The sequence below is a fragment of the Dunckerocampus dactyliophorus genome, chromosome 12 (genome assembly GCF_027744805.1).
Source record: "Dunckerocampus dactyliophorus isolate RoL2022-P2 chromosome 12, RoL_Ddac_1.1, whole genome shotgun sequence".
NCBI classification, from domain to species: domain Eukaryota; kingdom Metazoa; phylum Chordata; class Actinopteri; order Syngnathiformes; family Syngnathidae; genus Dunckerocampus; species Dunckerocampus dactyliophorus.
The window spans coordinates 29,479,989-29,500,328 of record NC_072830.1 but is presented as its reverse complement, the minus strand read 5'-3'; the positions used below and the strand labels follow the sequence as shown (position 1 = coordinate 29,500,328).

At 41.4% G+C, this 20,340-nt stretch overlaps 2 protein-coding genes across 2 annotated transcripts in view; both read right to left on the bottom strand.

Moving 5' to 3' along the window:
- Nucleotides 1–7,750: 7,750 nt before the first annotated feature.
- kcne4 (potassium voltage-gated channel, Isk-related family, member 4) lies at nt 7,751–10,327 on the bottom strand. Its single transcript, XM_054794550.1, has 2 exons — nt 10,267–10,327; nt 7,751–9,392 (listed from the first exon to the last, which is right to left on the bottom strand). The coding sequence occupies exon 2, from the start codon at nt 9,376–9,378 to the stop codon at nt 8,839–8,841; it is 540 nt and encodes a 179-aa protein (XP_054650525.1). The 5' UTR covers nt 9,379–9,392; nt 10,267–10,327; the 3' UTR covers nt 7,751–8,838.
- A 114-nt stretch (nt 10,328–10,441) lies between these two features.
- Nucleotides 10,442–20,340, bottom strand: part of acsl3a (acyl-CoA synthetase long chain family member 3a) — a 30,659-nt gene continuing 20,760 nt past the window's right edge. Inside the window, exons 10-15 of the mRNA XM_054795287.1 lie at nt 18,286–18,458; nt 16,603–16,677; nt 14,389–14,577; nt 14,146–14,260; nt 13,871–14,040; nt 10,442–12,867 (exon numbers count right to left, since the gene is read on the bottom strand). Coding sequence (XP_054651262.1) covers nt 12,710–12,867; nt 13,871–14,040; nt 14,146–14,260; nt 14,389–14,577; nt 16,603–16,677; nt 18,286–18,458 — 880 coding nt within the window. The 3' untranslated portion in view covers nt 10,442–12,709. The remainder of the gene's footprint in view (nt 12,868–13,870; nt 14,041–14,145; nt 14,261–14,388; nt 14,578–16,602; nt 16,678–18,285; nt 18,459–20,340) is intronic.

Below are 20,340 nucleotides of genomic sequence, written 5' to 3'. Positions count from 1 at the left end.
GGAGTAAATTTACTCATCTAATTTACTCATATTATGACTTGACCCGGTTCAGGATGGTAAACGGTCTTTCCATAGCTCATAGCTACCTATTAGCAGTGTATTTTTTGCCGAGGAGACTCCCGTGGATCGTACCACATGTGCCGCTATTCCCACATTTTTTCACTGTGTGACAAGCTCACTGCGAGCTCAGTGTTAGCTAATCCCTCCCCAATAAAAGAACCACTTCCGATCAGCAAGCTGAAGGGCTTCAGACCACTTCTTGTGGGACTCAAAATTGCTAAACTTTGATATCAAGTAGATGTCCCTCGTTTATTGTGGTTATTTGGTCACAGAGCTTACCACCATTAGTGAATTTCTGCAAAGCAGGAGTCAGCGTTACTAAAAGGAATATTGTCATAGTTGGAGCATAGAAATCCTGTTTATGATTTTCTACATACAGTTTTGAACATGCAGTATTCTAGCCCTGTACACATGAAATAACACCCCCATAGCCACCTCTACACTCCTATTATTCTTTGTTTACACCACATTGCGCAATACTAACGCGCAGGCTGCGGGTTCACTGCAGGCACATAAGAGCATAGCAAGCTACCAAGCTAACTAGTTAGCCTCTCCAACTGACTTATTCTAAAATTAAGAAAGTGTTTCCAATGGAGTGGGGAAGAAAGTAAGAAGCCAAGACTTACCACTTCCACATGGAATGGGAGGAGAACTTTTTTCCCACTCTGTCATGTCGGACATGCCGTGGCTGACTTCGTGCAGTGTGATGGTAATGTCGTGTCACGTCTCATCAATGTTTTGTGTCATTACTGACACCTAGTGGCCACAATACTGCATATAACTTGTCTTTTAATATTTGTTGACCAATACTAGGCCACAGCCAACCACACAACAGCGACCATTTATGTATTAATACATTTTTGAAAAGCTGCAGTAGTGTTAGGGAGTGATGTTTGAACCACGTTGTAGCGAGGGACGACTGTAGAGGGCCACAAAATACGGGCTATAATTCCCTTTTGGAAAATGGGTATTGAATTATGAGCAAATTTGAGGTTGACTGTGTTCCTTTTTTTAATTTAAGGTTGACTGTGTTTACTTTTTAACGTTGCACAGTAACGCATGTGCACGGATGGCAAGTGTTCCATCAGTGATGGTTGCTATAGCAACAGACCTATGGGCACAGCTGCTGGAGTGCGTTTTTGAATAAAAACAACCCAAACTAAAACAAAGGAAGAAGCAAGAAACAATGTGCTTTTTACCATAGACGAGTTACTTTGACATTGAACTATGACTGTGCTCATTACTGAGCAAGACAAAGCTGGCAGGAAGGCGCTAAACCTCCCACAGACTTCATTAATCTTTTCACACACTACCAAGAACACGGCAATCATGCATTTGCAGACCTGTGTCCTCATTAGTCACATTGTGTTATCACAGAGGCGGCTCATGCAGTGGGTGACTTCTCTTAAAAGGACTTCCTTCTTGCTTTGGCAGAAAATCTTTTAGGACAAAAGCTTGCAGTTCGGTCTGAATGCTGACAATACTACAGTACTGCTATGGTGTTCTACTTTTTATGGCAGGGTTTCCCCTCGAGAACATCAGCTGGTGAGCTACCAGTTGGAGACGCCTGCGATGGAATCGCTGTGTGAAGCTGTACGCACCACGTGTTTCTGGTGCGCCACTTCGACGAGTGTTTGAAGACAAGCCATAAGTATTATAACGCCAACAAGAGAGCAAGACTGTTAAGTGACACTTTCAAAAAGCAAGTTGTGATGAACGTAATAGCATGAACGTAATAGCCACTTGAACGAGATGGCGCCAGCCCGGCACGTCAACAAAAACGCCAGAAAGTGGCATGAGATTGAAACGTGAGCGATCACACACGCTGGCATAGATAGATAGATAGATAGATAGATAGATAGATAGATAGATAGATAGATAGATAGATAGATAGATAGATAGATAGATAGATAGATAGATAGATAGATAGATAGATAGATAGATGCATAGCATGCACTCCTAGCATGTTGTGTTATTCATGTTGTAAATTCCGGAGGTCAGTGAAGGCATGACAGGCCGTGACGATGACGCATGATGAGTGGAAAACAAGTGCTGTGTCTCACGTCCGTATTCAAACTTAGTCTTTTGAGGGCACAAGTGCGTTCAAAATGATCAAAACGGTGAGTGCACAACAATGGACACGAAGCGCGCTCAATCGTCGCCATCTTGGCTACGTAGCGCAAGGGGAGGGACTGCAAAACCTTTCCAAACTTAAAAAGGAAAAAGAAGAAGTGGGTAAATATTGCAATCGTCATTTTTGGTAAGTGCGTAACGACAGTAATGGATGTGGGACGGCACTACACTGTCAAAATGCAAGCCCTCGGGGGCTAAATATGCAGTGTACACCGTGTACTTATTGGTGTGTCCTGACAGCATTATTTGAGACACAGCAAAGGAAATACTGTATGTGCCGTGTTTGGGAGGGAAATAGGGAAAGGCTATCCAGGTCATTTTTGGGCACAGGCTACGACGGATTGTCTGTAAACCTTCTAAAAAGCAGCACCGTCTTTGTCGGAACGCTACACATAGCGAGCGCGTCACCGCTTTCATTTTTCATGTACAGTGGTATGACCAACCACCAGTGACGATCTGCGGTACGACCAACCACCAGTGACGATCTGCCGTACGACCAACCACCAGTGACGATCTGTGTCATTTTTGCGGTGAACTCGGTTACTGTGCGAGTTATTTTTGAGACACAATCTTTCACATGTGACCGAATCCTGTACATTGACAGAAAATCACATTTTCTCATGTCCCATTACTTCCGACTGCAAACTCGGCTCATTGTTCATGACGACCAAGACCTTCCTCGGTAACCTTTTCTTGTTTTTAAAGCGACATCCAGCGTTGAATCAAATGAGACAAGTGTCATTTTTTCCATTGAAATTAGTACAATGAACGGTGAACTTTCTTTTTTCAAATTGATTTCACATTTGAGACCCCTCCTCGCCATGACACCATGGAAGTCCCGCAGGACGAGCAGCAATGTTGCAAATGAGCCTTTGGCTTTTTGTTTCCATGGTAACCCCCACGAGGTAAAACGACGATGGCTGCAGTTTGTGTACACGTAAACAAGCAAGTGTCACAGTTCTAAGCACTGGCAGTGTGTTCTGGACAAAAGACTCAGCTAGAAATACACGATGTTCGCATTGACGATCGTTGGGTCAGTCGAGGCGTTTCTCTCCAGTGAACTGTGATTCCAGGAAGGCGATGCTTTGGCTGACAAAACTAAATCATAATACTAATATTTATGATGCTGAAAGCAAAGGGTGACGTGCGGAAAAAGTCAAGAAAAGGCAGGCCACATGCAGCCCCTGAATGACTTCATTTCAAAACTCAGGCATCTTTTACACAAATACCAGACACAAAGAAATACTTCGATCATTAAACATTGAAATTTGGCTTCTTCAATATTGGCTTTTTTGCCGGTCAAAAAATCAAAAAGCCACCGTTTTTTGGCTTTTTTGCCACCCCGGCCTTCTCTGACTTACATATTTAATATAAGAACACATTTGTTTTACTCGTGCCTTGGTTTGTTATTTTTGGAAAAAAATCAAATCATTCACTTGCAGTGCAGCATTGCCACATCCAATATGGCGGCGACGTTGACGTAAGGCTCGTATGCGGTTTTGACAGCAGCACTTCCTGTTTCCCAGCGTGCTTTGCTGATTTGTTGATTGTTCAGCATCATTGGTCGGTCGTGTCTTGTCTGCTGTCTACGAATTATGTTGCTGTTGCTGTTTTAGCTTCTTTAAAGACACCGTGAGTAAAAATGGTGTGTGGATCGGTAACCCTCACGCCATTTCTATGGAACTGCCCATTTTATTGTCAGCTTTGTTGTTGCTCTTCTTTCTAAACAAAGAGTTGCTTCTTCCTCACAGGCTTGTGAGCCGCACGATATAAACGACGCGATCCAACAATGTTGCAAGTTTGTCATAGAAGCTCCATATCGGCTTTCATGGAACGAAAAAACGTTATCGATGTTGGCCGATATCACATTTTTATGCAACTATCAGGCCGATAATTATCGTTGGCTGATATTATCGGGCATCCCTAATTTAAATTGACATGTGGAGTCTTGTGGCTTTATCCTCCGTGCAAGACAAGCCCTCCATCGAATCACATTTGGCCAGAGGGAGAAAAGAATGATTAGACTTTAAAGAGCAACAAACATTCATCGTGTGTTTTTCTGTGCGTGCCTCAGCAAAGACAAGACCCTTCAGGTGATTCCCACAGGGGGGCAACCATAACAAACATCCTGCTCCGCAGTGCAGGAGGGGCTCTGCGCGTCCAGTCGGCTTGATTATTCTCACCCATCTTGCTCTTGTGCACTTTGTCCTGAGAAAAACTCTCTGTTCCTCACCACCCTTGCCAGCTGTCATTCCACGCGGCTGCGTGCACTTTCTTCCTGCGACGGACTTAGCGGTGCAGCACCCTCGGCTTCGTTGCTGAGAATAATTGAATGTTCCTCCCTGTGACTCTTCTCCATGAATTATTCAGAGGCGTTTATGTTGAGGAAGAAATGTGATTTAGAACGCTCCAGCAAGCCTTGATCTGTGCCACGCTGCCTGGGCGGCTGAAAGAGGCCTCATTCTAATCCCAAAGACTAGATTCACTTATAACATGAACAGGACAATCACAGCAAGGCGAGAAGCAAAAGTCTCAGGGTTTTCATGCAAAAGAGAGCCAGCCATTATCCATTTTCCACCGCTTATCCTGTTCTGGGTTGCGGCAGGCTGGAGCCTTGGGCCGCACCCCGGCCTGCTTGCCAGTCAGTCACGGTGCTCATATTGAGACGGACAAGCGTTCACACTCACATTCAAGCTGTCAGTCCTCACTGCCTCCAACGGAAGTCCTGCGATGTGTGATTGACAGTCATTAGTGACTTTGTGAAAGACATGTCACAAGTCATTCATGTGAGCTGATGGGCGCATTACAGTCCATTTTATTTCGATATAGGCCATCCTCATTCGGGGTGGCCAATACTGCAAATGTTGGTTTTGATACCAAGTGATTACACAGCCAGTATTGCTCACACTCATACTTGACATTTTTCAAGCTCATTGAACGGTTTTGTGATTTTTTCTCTTTAACCCTTTGGAGTCCAGGTTAGTTTTTATTGTCTTTAGATACTTTAGTGTTTATCTTCATATCTCACCTTAAAAACTGTTCCTTGCCGCGTTAATTTCCCTTTCTTCAGGACAGCCTCACGTGTGCGACCGTACAGTTATTCTTTCATTGTGACATAGTGTATTAACACAGATGACACACATGAACACGGCTCACATAAAGGTGCGCTGAATGACAGTCGAGAGCACTAGCCGTCAAGCTAAAAGCCCTGGACTGTCAACTTGATGTCCAGTGCCACTCTTAAGGTTCAGGTCGTGGTTTAGTAGGTGTGCCAATGTACATTGGCACAGCCACACACTGGCTGGCATCCGTTAGAAAGTGTGGTTGTTTCATGAACACGAAGACAAGCCGCCCAAAAGGTTTGGTTTGGTTTGGTTTGGTTTAGTTTATTTGAACATGAAGGTTACAATGGAATACTTCTCATGAATCATCCTTTCACAGTTCCACATGTCCAAAAGGAGTAGGAAGAAGCAAAGCTTATTTAATCCTACCCCCCATCCATTCTACATCTAGTACAGTACATGTTGTTCACTTCCTGGATTCCATGTCATGTTTTCAGTGATAGTCAGGATAACACATAATAGATAACGGTGAGATAGCCCTCCCCCCAAAAAAAGAAAGAACATTAATAATAATAATAATAATAATGACAATACTAAATAAATAAATAAATAAATAAGAACAAAGCTTTTTTTTTTTCTTTTTTTTTTCCCTTTCCTTTTTTTTTTTTTTTTTTTCTTTTTTTTTAAACACAACAAAGAAAATTATAAAAATAAATAAATAAATAAATAAATAAAAATAAATAAATAAATAAAAAATAAAATTTAATTAAATAAATAAAAAATAAAATAAAATAAAATAAAATAGAAAATAAAAAAAATAAATAAAATAAAATAACAAACCTGACAGAACAATCAGGACTCTTCTGCCTTGTATTTAGCAAACATCAACTGCTTGTATTGTTTTTTGAATTTGCTCATCTCTGTACATTGTTTGAGTTCTTTACTCAATCCGTTCCATAATTTAATTCCACACACGGAAATGCTGTGGGTTTTCAGCGTTGTTCTCGCATATAAATGTTTTAGGTTTAATTTTCCTCTAAGATCATATTTCTCCTCTCTGATTGAGAAATACTTGATTAGATTTTTGGGTAACGAGTTATTATTAACTTTATACATTATTCTAGCGGTTTGAAAGTGTACTAAATCTGCGAATTTTAATATCTGTGATTTTAAAAATAAAGGGTTTGTATGTTCTCTATACTTGGCATTATGAATTATCCTCACAGATCTTTTTTGCAGTACAGTGAGTGAGTGAAGATTGCTTTTGTAATTATTTTCCCATATCTCCACACAATACGTTAGATATGCTAATACTAAGGAACAGTACAGTGTGTGGAGTGATTTTTGATCAAGAACATATTTTGCTTTATTCAATATAGAGATATTTCTCGCCACCTTTTGCTGTATATATTTAATATGAGATTTCCAACTCATTTTTTCATCTATTATAACCCCAAGGAATTTATATTCTTCCACTTTTTCAATATCCGTTCCATTAATTTGTATTTGGTCGTACGTGTCCTTTCTACTATTACCAAATAGCATTATTTTAGTTTTACTTAAATTCAGAGATAATCTATTCTTGTCAAACCATGACTTTAATATGACCATTTCATCCTTGACCTTTTTAATGAGTTCTTGTGTGCTTTCACCAGAACAGAAAGCGGTGGTATCATCGGCGAATAAGACCAATTTTAAGTTGTTAGTTACTTTGCAAATGTCGTTAATGTACAAGTTAAACAGTTTTGGTCCCAGTATGGACCCCTGTGGTACTCCACACGTATTGTGTAGACTCCCAGATGTATATTCTCCTAGCTTTACAAATTGTTTCCTCTTTGCTAGGTAGCTTTTAACCCAATTTAAGACTAAACTTCTAATTCCGTACCTTTCTAGTGTGATTAATTGTATCGAAGGCTTTTGTCAGATCCATGAATACTGCAGCTGCGCATCTTCTGTTGTCTATGGCAGTAGTGATTTCCTCCGTGATTTCCATCAGTGCCATAGAAGTTGAAATGTTGGCTCTGTAACCATATTGACTACTTGCCAATAATTCATTAAAAGGGAATTTTAAATAATTACCTATTTGCCAGTGGCCCTTGGTTAGAGGACTGGAAGCCAAAGCAAAAGTGGTGCATTTTAACGACAACAAACAAACAAACATCAGCCGTACAACAGCGATGAGTGGGTAATTAGCCATGTCACAATGCTTGGGATTGGTCTTTTCCTGACCTTCAACTGCACATTATGAGTCAGGAAATACATTCTGTTGAAACAATATTTACATATGTCTCTTCTCTCTGCGTGGCATAACCTCCCAAAAAGAACCATTTATTCCCTCTCATCTGGCCCTCGCTGCGGCACTGAATAAGTTCATGCCCGCTACAAGGCTACCCCCTACTGGTGGATTGCTGTACTACAACAAAAAGCCAGTAAGCGTTTTCTGCAATTATGAAACATTTATTTTGGTCACTGCACCTCTTAAGTTAAGCCTAACACGTGGGTAAATATAACAATGCACAGGGTTCAGCTGTATAACCACGTGATCATCAGCCAAAATACATCACCGATGAGCAGATTGCAGATCAGGAAGCTCGAGCAGCCGACAGACTGGCCTATTGATCATCATTCAAGTGTTGCCCAGGTGCATCTCAGCACTGTCGTCTCAACAGTTTCAGTTCAACATCCTTTCCTCGGCCCTGCAGGATGAGTCATCAGCCCGAAGCAGGGGGGTTGTCACAGTAGGGAGGAAAGTGCAGGGTTACGTGGTAAATCAATAGGCTTTCATTTCTGTTGTGTTTTGATGTGAAAAAATGGCGTCACTAATCACCTAATAGCATTCCAGGAAAACCACGTGGTTTGTCACTTCACAAATAGAACGTTTTGCGTCGCTTCTCCTGTTCACGAGTCCAGAAACGTGGCTGTGAAGTCTATTTAAACACGTGTGTGACACAATTGAAACATTATTTGTGAGATGAAAATGAATATTAATGATAATTTCACCACAGGGCCTAATGCTGCATGTACTGGGGCACTGCCCCACTTGTCTCAAATGGGACAGCTTCTTTTCAAAATAATCTTATAAATCCCAATTATACCAAGCAATGACGATAAATGAATACAGTAAAGTCTGGACACATGCACATATTGCACTAATATTATTCAAATGAATATTAATATTTAATTTGTTTTATTTATATTCATATATTTTAATTTTTTTATTTTTGAAATGATTTGATTTTGTTTTATTTGTTTTTACAAATGACAAATGTATTATTTATCTTTTTATTGTTTTGGTGTGTCTATGTTTGGTGTCCATATTACGTATATGCACACACTGTATATCCCACCAGGCATCAGTTATTCCAGGGGTGTCCAAAGTGCGGCCCAGGGGCGATTTGTTTTTATTGGCACAATGTAGAAACGGTGGCTTTTTTGAAAAGTTTAAAAAGATGACTATTATTTTTAATAATGTGCTTAGTCACCCATAAGGCAAAGAGAGTGTCTTTAATTATGTCCTTTTTTTACACAAGAAAAATATCAAAATGGCCACTGCATCCTTTCACTTGTTGCTTCCTTCTGTTTTTCATCCCGAGTCTTCCCCACTGTTCTCCGATGCCCCCTTCACATTCTCCTCCGGACCCTCCCCGGTGCCGCTGTCCGACTCCTCCTCCTCGATGGCCAAGCGCGTGTCCGCCGATGAGCACAGGGAGCTGACGCTGCTTTGCTCCGTGCACAGAGCGCACGCCAACGGTGAGGGCAGCGCGCCCTCGTGACGGAGCTGTCCGAGATGGTTTCCATGGTTACCGTAGAACGGCAAGGTCAACCTCACCGGCCGTGTTCCCGTGACATCGTCGACTGCAGGGCAGGTCAGACTGTGTTTCTTAGGGAGCGCGCCCCATTCTCGCTGCTCCTCCTCGTGCACGAGGCGCGTGAAGATGTTGGTCCTCCTCCTCTCCTTCCTCTTGGAGTGGAAGTAGCCCAGCATGATGCCACAGAGGAAGACTCCGTAGAAGGAGATGACGATTAAGACATACAGGTACGCCTTCCCTCCGCCGCTTTGTGCCACCTGTGCGCTCAGGTGGAGGCGCGTGGAGGTCTGGGTGGAGTTGTCCAGATGCTCCATATTGTCAGAGCAGCCTGAGAATAGAAGCCGTCACATTCGTTGGGATGGTACACACTCTGCTGTATGAATGATCATAACATCTCCAGCCCCGGCAAGTAGTCCGTGACAGGCAAGCAAGCATTTTCTACCAGGGGAGGGTGATACGGGGCCAGTATTGCCGATACAGACACAAATACTGATACTTCTTACTTTATTAAATTCAGATTTTTTTCCTAATTTGCATAAAATACAAGAAAAAGATTCTCAGCAAAAAATGTAAAACACACTTATTTGTGAACAATGTAACAATATCAACAAAACACTACAACTACGTTTTATTACATACAAAAATAAAGTTAATAGCTCATTTACTCAATTACTAAACAAACTGAAAGCTACTATTGGCTCTCATTCAAATCACAGACAGCTGCAGAGTGAACCCTCTTGTCATCCAGCCTGAAAGAGAGACCATACAAACACGAATGTCGATTTATCGAGGCTGCTGAAAATGATTGACGTTGGGGTTTTTAATCGTTCGATGAATAGAATAATCGATTATGGTGACAGGTCGAAACAAAAAGCACATATTTCTGAAAATAAAGGGAAGTGAAAAATATTGATCTTGTCAACCCGATACTATACTGACACTTGGGCCAGAGCTTTCCGAAGTGCGGCCTGGCGGGCATTGGTGGCCCAGGTTGGAAAAATGTGCTCCAACACGCGGCGTTTCAAATGTGGAATTTCCAAGTCTTTCAGTGAGAGCTGACATGGTTTGTTGTAATGCAAGATTCTTGCATATCAGAAAATGTGACTCCCTTGAAATATAAAAAACAGGATGCTGCATAAAGCTTCAATCAATCGGTATGAAATGAAAAACAAAAGAAGTACAAATGGTAAGTGTTTACTTACCACACTGAGCAGACAAATCTCACGAGCCTTGACTGACCAGCATGAAACTTCTCATGCAGCTCTGCTGGACTGTCAGATCTACACAAAGGATTTCATTATTTATACACACAAACCCCACCCCCCCGAACTCTTCAGTCATGTGACTGCAACAACAAGGGACGTGGACAAGCTGAAGTTGAGGCATCCATTTGACACTTTTATTCACATTCACATCACCAGCAGCTCTGAAAAAGTCTCATAATAAACTTAATCACTTCAAAGTAAAACAAAACAAGATGGGAGAGGTAAGAATAACAAAAATAGAAAAATAATAAAATACGGAACAGATCACTTCAGTAATACATAAGTTACATCCAGTCTTACTGGTTCTACCACCACGATGAAGATCTTAATAAGCAATACATCAGTTTGATGAATCATACTCAGGATGATGCAGTGCAGCTTTAAAGGTTCTGCTTCAGAAAGATGCATTAACATCTTAGTTTGGGTCATATTTCACTGAAGATTGCGCATCGCCAGCTAAGACAGCCCAATGACACCAGTCAGCTCATATTCTGCACACACAATTTTTATTTCTGGATTATTGCAAAGCAAAAGAGCAAATTTCAAAGAAATACAGATCATGCAAGAATGTCAAATCACCATGAAGCTGCTCACGACTTATCCTGTTAAAGCGTTATTTGCTCACCCTGGATCACATGCAGTACAAAGGATGGAGATGAGAAATCAAGAAAACCCAACTAGAATTTCAAAAAGACAAAACTGTTCTCTGCCTGTCCTCGATGTTTGACTTTTTGTAGTTTTGAAGGCACCGCGTTTGTTTTTTGGTCCTGGGGAAGAACGATACTTTTGTGCAAAAGCGTGCATCATTCCTGGTGTCAGCTAGTTAAGAATTGCAGTATTCTGACTGACTAGGCTTTATTGCAACATTCATAAATACATGTGCATACAGGAGTGTGTGTGTGTGTGTGTGCAGCCCAATGTAAAGTGCACAGTGTTAAACAATTCATCTTTGTTTACAATAACCCCGTTAGCTGCAAACACGGCTGCTTCATTGTAACATTAGTGTTCCCTCGCTACATTGTGGCTCACCTTTCGCTGATTTTTTTCCAGTGCCATTTTGCACTTTACAACATATGAACGCGAATTGTGTTGTGCGCCCTTTTGGTGTATTTTTAGTGCTCTGTTGCATGGGTCTGTTATTGTATTTACTACTGCTACCAGTAGAGGGTGTTGTATACTCATGTGAGAGTTTAAAACGTGTCCATGTCCACTTCATCTCAGTATGTTAGAGCCACAACAGTCCTGATTGGCTAAAGGAGAACCCGCCCATTGTGTTCTGCATTCTGATTGGCTGTAGGCCATTGTCAATCAATCTCCTTTGTGCAGGACTGGCTGTTTCCTGTTGTATGATGGCTAGCTGCTAGCCATCATACATGCTGAATGAAGGCAGAAGTTACGCAGCTGTAGGGCGCCTGGAATACTGTAAATGAATGTTTGGTTCATGGAGGACGAGGAGGAGGAATATGTTTTAACAAGGATCCAAAAAGGCTACAGCCTAACAGCGCCAGGGCAAGCCACGATCAGAGGAGTCAGTCGCTAATTTCTTGTGTCCAATCCTGTAAGTTGATCATTAAAATTCTAACGAAATTTGAACTTTGAAAGTGTTTAAACGAGAGAAATGTGATAAAATGTTAATGCCGGTCTGAGAAACGTGTATGAAGTGCATGGTGAGGGGTTTTGCAGCCTTAAAACATACAAAATCATTGTAAACAAAGTTGGCTACTTCACGGATTTCACTCATTGCGGGCTATTTTGGGAACCCATCCCCCGCGATAAACGAGGGAACTCTGTATCCTATTAAAAGTGTCCCTGTATTTAAAAATGATCGTGTGGTTTTGGAATATGCTTAATATGACAGATGTGGACAATAAAACAATTTGGAACTATTTGTTACAAGTCAACATTCAGGGCATAAAGAGCTTAGTGTCACCTGACCTGCAGGAAAGACCAAAATATAATTATCTCATCGTATCATAAACCTTATTAGATCCTAGAAAGAATTCAGTGAAACGTGTAATCAAATGCAATCGTGGCGTTTCAGCTGTGGTACTGGAGTTCAACGGAGCGCGTCAGTGTTTCATAACCGCCATCTGACACAATAAAACACTTGACATGGAGGTCATACACCTGGACGCGGGAGGGGAAAGGCAGCAACAGTCACATCTCCTGGCTCTTGAAAGCATCCTCATGTACAATAAGTGATGATTTTGCTTCAACTCAGCCATAAATTCAAGTATGAGCACCAAAAGTGGAGCTGAGTAACAGTGCAAATGGAAAACCCAACACAACCCACGATGAATCCTCAAGCCTTCTTTCAAGATCATTTTTCAGCATAAATGTGAGTCTGCTTTTGTGTATGGACGGTGGTACTCCTTGGTCGTCATTTCCCTCCGTACATCTTCTCAATCTCATCCCAGTAATAGACTTCCAGCTCCTTCCGCTTGAGCTTGAACGCATCCGTCACCAGTCCAGACTCGGGAGTCCATGGGTCTGGACTCAGATGGATCTTGCGAGGGATCTCAATGGACGGGCGTTTGTCTGCAACATAATTAAGAAGATGAAACATGAGCACATGTCTGACGACAAGGGGGGCAGAGGTCTTCCTACACCTGCTGCAAGGCTGGCTTACACACTCTGTAACGACAGAGCAGTGACAACGTGGAGCGTCGTCTTCCTGTTTAGTACCTGGGTGTCACGGTCAGGGCACCCGTTCAGAACTACAGTATCTTGGACAACATTCTTTCTTTATCAAATTAAACTCTGTCTGGCCAAGCTAAGAATGCTAAATAATGCAATTTATAGCAAGAAATGTGTTGTGGATGGAATGTGTGTATTTGTTGTAGCTTTATGGTTGTGAAACTGTGTACACTGGAGCCTGTTTACGTTGATGCCCCTCAGATTGCCTGACTTACATCGACATAAGCAGTTGTCGACATAAGCTAACCAAGCTAACCAAGCTATTGCTTGCCCATTTACTTGTGACTTTGGCCAGAGACGTGCAGCGCCTTCCAGAAGTATTGGAACAGGGATGCCAATTCAAAGATTCAAAACATTTGACTTTGACCTCAAAAGATGAATATGAGACCTGAGACCTGAGACTACACATACATTGGTGGATGTGCAATGTCCTGAAGAGAGAAAGAAACTACTGGTGCACTGTAACAGATGTCAACCAAGGAGAACATCAGCAGTTGATGACAGAAACATTGTGAGGGCTGTAAAGAAAACAACTGTTAGTGACGTCAGTAAATGGTACTACTCAGCACCCACTGTTCGTAGATTTCATGAATAAAAGTACAATGGCTACACCAGAAGATGCGAACCACTCATGAACAAGGTCAAGAAGACCTATGACCAGGCTGGACGTTTTGTCGTAAAGTACAGAGATGAGCCTCAGACGGGTTCCACTGTGTATTTATGTACTGTGTTATGCTGTGATGGTTATCTTTTATTTTGAAAAAATACTAATGTGGACTCTTCAAACATTCCATTTTGCTTTTTTGTCAGTTTATTATACAAGGACAAAGAATGGCGTTGGTACCTGCTTGGCAAGTGTTGTGGCCGGCGGTTTTGATGACATTGAGCACCAGCTCTACCATGACCTTGTTGTTGCAAAGCTCCTCCCGTGAGCCGCTGACACCGTACTGATCAGCCAGAGCCTGCAGCTGCTTCTGATTGGGCACCACAAAGGCAATCACGTAGCTCTCACTGCTGCAGCGGCAAGCCAGAGGCAAAGAGGGTAACGTCAGCCCTTGTCCATTAAATTTATACCAAGCACAACATTATGAACACTTGAGATGATGCTGTGCAGCTTACCTTCTGGCATAGGCGCAGATGCTGTCAACCATAGCGCAGTTCTTCAACATGGCCTCTACGGTTCCCAGGGAGACATACTCTCCAGTCTGCAGTTTCACCAGGTCTTTACTACGATCTGCAAGTACAGGGACGGCATGGGCTAATGTAACAAAACATGTGAGTACGCCTGTTCTCTCTGAAGTTGTTCTTCTGCAGTAGAACACGAAAGGAAACAAGTGATTTTCCACCAAACTGTCATCTCACCAATTATCTTGAGGCATCCATCTTGATGACTCTCTCCGATGTCTCCTGTGCAGAACCAGCGTTGTCCATTCTCATCCACAAAGAAATGTTTGTTTTCTGAGTGGTTCTTATAATATCCCATGGTTACGTTGGGACCGCCAATTAGAATCTCTCCTCGGGGATGTGGCTTGTCCGTGGTGAGATAGCCTCCTGAAACCACAGTTTGTCATCTTTTTACTGTAAACACAAAATGAAAGCACAACTTTAATAATAGTTGTGTTTCTGCATCATAGTTCTGAGGACATAAAAACTAGGATGGTATGTTCACTCAACCTTCCAAAAAACAGCCATACACTCACTTTAAGCCAGGGGTGTCCAAACCTTCCACCGAGGGCCACGTACAGAAACAATTACCGATGTGGGGGGTCACTTTGATGTGTTTTGTACATGAAGGATGCTTAAAGCAATAAAATATAGCTCAATAGATGCTGAGCTATCGGAAAAAAAACATCCATGACATAAGCTCTGTGTTAAAGAAGACAAAGCAAATTAGCGTCCATCCATCCATCCATCTTCTACCGCTTATTCGGGTCAGGTTGCGGGGCAACAGCCTAAGGAGGGAAGCCCAGACTTCCCTCTCCCTGGCCGCTTCGTCCTGCTCCTCCCGGCAAATCCCGAGGCGTTCTCAGGCCAGTTGAGAGACGTCATCTCTCCAACGTGTCCTGGGTCTTCCCCGAGGCCTTCTATCGGTCGGACAAGCCCTGAACCCCTCCCCAGGGAGGCGTCTGGGAGGCTTCCTGACCAGATGCTGAAGCCACCTCATCTGGCTCCTCTCAGTGCGAAGGAGCAGTGGTTCTACTCAGTTTCTCTGTTTGACTGTGCTTCTCACCATATCGCTAAGGTAGAGCTCAGCAGACTGACGAGTCAGTAGACCCGAAATTGAAGGAGAAGGTGTTGGCGGAGGTAGATGGACCGCCATCAGAACGAGTCATATACACACAGGAAATAATATACTACAAGCTGACCAATCACAGCCTCCCAGTCAGCATGGCCGCCGCTCACGGAGACGAACCCACGAAATGCAACAAAATGCATATTCAGGCATATTCACATGCGTGCTGTGTACGAAAATGTACATGTTGGCTTCGCAGTCAGGAGATTGAGGGGTCGAATCGTCGTTTGCATGTTCTACCCGTGCGTGCATGTTTTTTTTCCCGGGTCCTGCTTCTCAACAACCGAATGCGGCCACAAATCCTGCGAAATTAAAGTGTTTCAAGCCGAACACTTTTCCGAGTTGGGTGGAAAATCGGTTATCACCTGCTCGATGGTTCTTTGGTTGGCAGCGACTTTAGCTGGTTCGGGTGGAAATGTGCTATTTGTCGTGTTCCCAAAATATTTGAAGCTTGTATGACAAAGCTTGCATGTTGTCTGACTCTTTTTTACCTTCAACCACGTGAAAGACGCTTTAAATCCAGTGGGTGCGGGTCGAAGTTGATGCTCAGCCATTGTGGTAGCGTCCTACACTTAGGTGCACCACCGTAAACTGTCCAGAGGGCACGCCCGCTTTCAGTCTTTTTGTTCTGTTTTTTTTTATACTGACATTTTTGAATCGCTAAATAATCATCAGGTCCGCATCGCGATGCATCTAAGAATTGCTTATTTCCTCAACCCCTAATTATTGGTAACATCTTTTTCTCCTTACCTTATGCTTTTTGGTGTTTTTTAAATGTATTTGTACAAATATTGCAACTTTCTTCTTGTACATTTTTCCCTCATAATATTGACTTTATTCTCATAATAATTTGACTTTATTATCGGAATATTATGACTTTTTCCCCCAACGTAATTTTCCAAAAATGTCAACTTTATTCTTTGTTTTGTTTGTTTAGAACTTTTTTTCCTTTCATTTTTAACTTTATACAATTTTTTCCTCTTAATATTCTGACTTTACTTAATATTTAGTCTTTATTCTTGTGAATTACTGCTCTGTTTCTCTCTGGACACACTTTGCCAATCCATCTGGTATTCCAAAAGTGGGGCGAGAATGAGGGCACCAAAGATAAATGAAATGAAAAGGCAGTTTGCAAATTTTTTCAACTTACTGACTTTGTACTGTAAGCAATGACGTGATGGAATAATGGAATGCGTGTTTGAGATGAAGTAACAAGATGTGTGTGTGTGTGTGTGTGTGTGTGTATGTGTGGGTTCCTTTTCGTCCCGTATCGTCTCACTCACCCTCTGGCCAGTCCCTCAGCATGATCTCACAGCAAATTAGCGGCCCTCCGACTCGCCCACAGCTGTAATCCCACACTGCAACAGATAACACACACGCATTTACGATCCGGAAATGCACTTGCATCAAGCCACAGCGTTTAATAGCATGGCGACGTGACCCCTTTGGCTCTCTAGCGACGATAACCCCGTCCCGATGGAATGTTCTCAAAACTGAGAGCTGCAGGCTGATATGTGGCTTCTCCTGGTCTGGGAAATGCTGGTTAGATTTCAAAATTAGTTGATAAAAAGAAATGACTCACAACCGTAGTGACAGCAGTCATGTGGAGCAGGGTCCAGGGCCACACACACAAACACGAGTGCAGGGGGGAGCAATGCCATACATGTTGTACAATAAAGATGGGTAACACGTTACAATGAGGTACACAAAATTACAGTAGTTAGTGAGGAACAAACCGACCTAACCCTAACCACTACTCATTACTTACTCTTTACTTCATTAGTTCCTCACTAACCACTCAAATTGATGTGCCGTAGTTCCTCAGTAACTACTCTACACATTAGTTCATTAGTTCCTCATTAGTTCCTCAGTAACTAGTCTAAATTTATGTGCCTTAGTCATTAGTTTCTCATTAGTTCTTCATTAGTTCCTCAATAACTACTCTAAATTTATGTGCCTTAGTTCCTCAGTAACTACACATTAGTTCCTTATTAGTTCTTCATTAGCTCCTCAGTAACTAGTCAAAATGTATGTGCCTTAGTCATTAGTTCCTCATTAGTTCCTCAGTAACTACACTAAATTTATGTGCCTTAGTTCCTCTACACATTAGTTGCTCATTAGTTCTTCATTAGTTCCTCAGTAACTAGTCTAAATTTATGTGCCTTAGTTATTAGTTCCTCATTAGTTCTTCATTAGTCCCTCAGTAACTACTCTAAATTTATGTGCCTTAGTTATTAGTTCCTCATTAGTTCTTCATTAGTTCCTCAGAAACTACTCTAAATGTATGTGCCCTAGTTCCTCAGTAACTACACATTAGTTACTTATTAGTTCTTCATTGGTTCCTCAGTAACTAGTCAAAATGTATGTGCCTTAGTCATTAGTTCATTAGTAGTTCATTAGTTCCTCAGTAACTATAAATGTATGTGCCTTAGTTATTAGTTCCTCATTAGTTCTTCATTAGTTCCTCAGTAACTACTCTAAATGTATGTGCCTTAGTTCCTCAGTAACTACACATTAGTTACTTGTTAGTTCTTCATTAGCTCCTCAGTAACTAGTCAAAATGTATGTGCCTTAGTCATTAGTTCCTCATTAGTTCCTCAGTAACCACTCCAAATGTATGTGCCTTAGTCACAAGTTCCTCAGTAACTACTGTATTTTTGTGTACCTTATTATGAAGTGTGACCTAAAGATGCTGAAACCAATCCAGTTGTTATCAGTAACAATTAGTGTAATTAGTGTAATAGCTAATCATTTATCTCAGATAATGAATTGATTTGATTTTTACAATATGCCAAAGGCCAATGAAAAAAAGAGCTGACACAGGCCAATAACCTGTGGAATAGTTTTATAATAGTGTTTATGCTACTACTTAATCAATATTGGTATCCTATTGAATGAATTTTGAGCTAAGAAGCGCTTATGACATTCCTTTGCTAATGCTTGTAGTGCAGTTCTGTTTAGCTTACCCTTGCTAACAGTTCCAGCTCCACACGTCTCTGTCAGGCCGTATCCTTGACCCACGGGGCAGCAGAAACACACATTCATAAAGCATTGCGTGGCAGCGGAAAGTGGGGCCCCACCCGAAAACAGCACCCGTACACGACCGCCGAGGAGAGAACGGACTTTCCTGAAGACCAGTCTGAATCCATGAGTACAAACAGAAAATATGTTGGAAAAAATACTAAAAAGGGATACTGCATTTTATGTATGTATAGAATTCATTTTAAACCAGGGGTGTCCAAACCTTTTCCACCGAGGGCCACGTACTGAAAAATGAAAAGGATGCAAGGACCACTTTGATATTTTGTAAGCCAACACATGTAGATGTGCTTAGAAGTTACCAAGACTTCAAGAAAAAACACTGCATGGCAGCGTTTGTGAAAAAGACGGTGAAAAAGACGATTATTAGCAGGAACTTCAGGCTTTGCCTCTTTTTTCCACAGTTTTGCTTTAATTTTTTTCAATTATTTTAACTTTCTTCTTAAATAATCTTTATGAATGTTTTCGAAACATTATACGTTATTTCCATAATATTTTGACTTTATTCTAGGGATGCTGCGATCACGATTTTATGCTGCTGATTCCGATACTGATACTGATCAGCTATGAGTGAACTTGGCCGATACCGATCACACGGATTATTTATACATTTGTCTATTTATTTATGATGAGTTCTATTGGCCAGGGGTGCCGTATAAACGGGTAAAGTCAGGACAATTCCCGGGTCCAATTCCGGGTCCAATTCCCTGGGCTCCCAGGGAATAACAAAATTAGCCTATCCCAGCTGACTTCGGGCGAGAGGCGGGGTACACCCTGGACTGGTGGCCAGCCAATGGCAGGGCACATATAAACAAACAACCATTCACACTCACATTCATACAATTTAAGAGTCGCCAATTAGCCTAACATGCATGTTTTTGGAATGTGGGAGGAAACCGGTGTACCCGGGAAAACCCACGCAGAGATGCCCAACGGAGATTTGAACCCAGATCTTCCCGATCTCCTGTCTGTATGGCAAGCATGCTAACCACTGATGACCACACCGTGAGCTTCAAATTGTTCTTCAGACGTCGTATTAAATTAAAGCTTTTTAACGTGCTAGCCCCCGTGAGACAGTTTGCGTGGCATGTGCTGGCGGCGAAGTTCCACACGGCAGACATGATTGATTTAGTTTTGGCACGCCTGCGCAGTGTGAAGAAAGTGGGAGGAGGACGCTACCAAGCCACTACGCTGCATGCGGTGATGGCTCCAGGCTGCAACAGGTGGCGTTGAAAGGCATTTACCGGCATAAGCTGATCACATGATTTTTCACTTGTTTCTCATAATATTAAAACTTGAAAAAAATGTCTTTAAGATTTCAACTCTATGCTGCTAAAAGAACATTATTTGTTCTAATATTACAAGTTTATTCTTGTAAAATTGCAACTTTTTTCTCATTAGAATAAATGTTTTTCTCTTGTCTTTCTCTCTATTTTGGCTTTATTTCCATAATATTTGTACTTTATTGCCATATTATAACTTTTTCCCCCAAGCGAATTTTCAAAAAATTACAATTTTATTTTGTTTTGTTTTTCATAATATTATGACTTCAAAAATAAATATTTTTTTCTTCAATATTTCAACTCTATGCTACTAAAATGAGATTATTTTTCCTCATTTTACGAGTTTATTCTTGTAAAATTGCAACTTCTTTTCTCGCTAGGATACATATTTTCTCTTAATATTTTGACTTTATTTCCATAATATCACTTTTTCCCCAACCTAATTTTCCAAAAATGACAAATGTTTTTTTCTTTAATATTTCAACTCTATGCTACTAAAATGACATTTTCCCTCATATTACGAGTTTATTCTTGTACAATTTCAACTTTTTTTCTTGTTAGAATAGAAGATGTTTTTCTCTTAATATTTTGACATCATTCATGTAAAATTATTGCTGATTTTTTATTTTTAATATCAACATTTACATTTTCTCTCTTTACATTGTGCCCTTTTGTTACTTTTTTTTTGTTTAATTCAAT

Coding starts and splice junctions, on each gene's coding strand:
- kcne4 (XM_054794550.1), bottom strand. CDS start 9,378: ATGGAGCATCTGGACAACTCCACCCAGACCTCCACGCGCCTCCACCTG.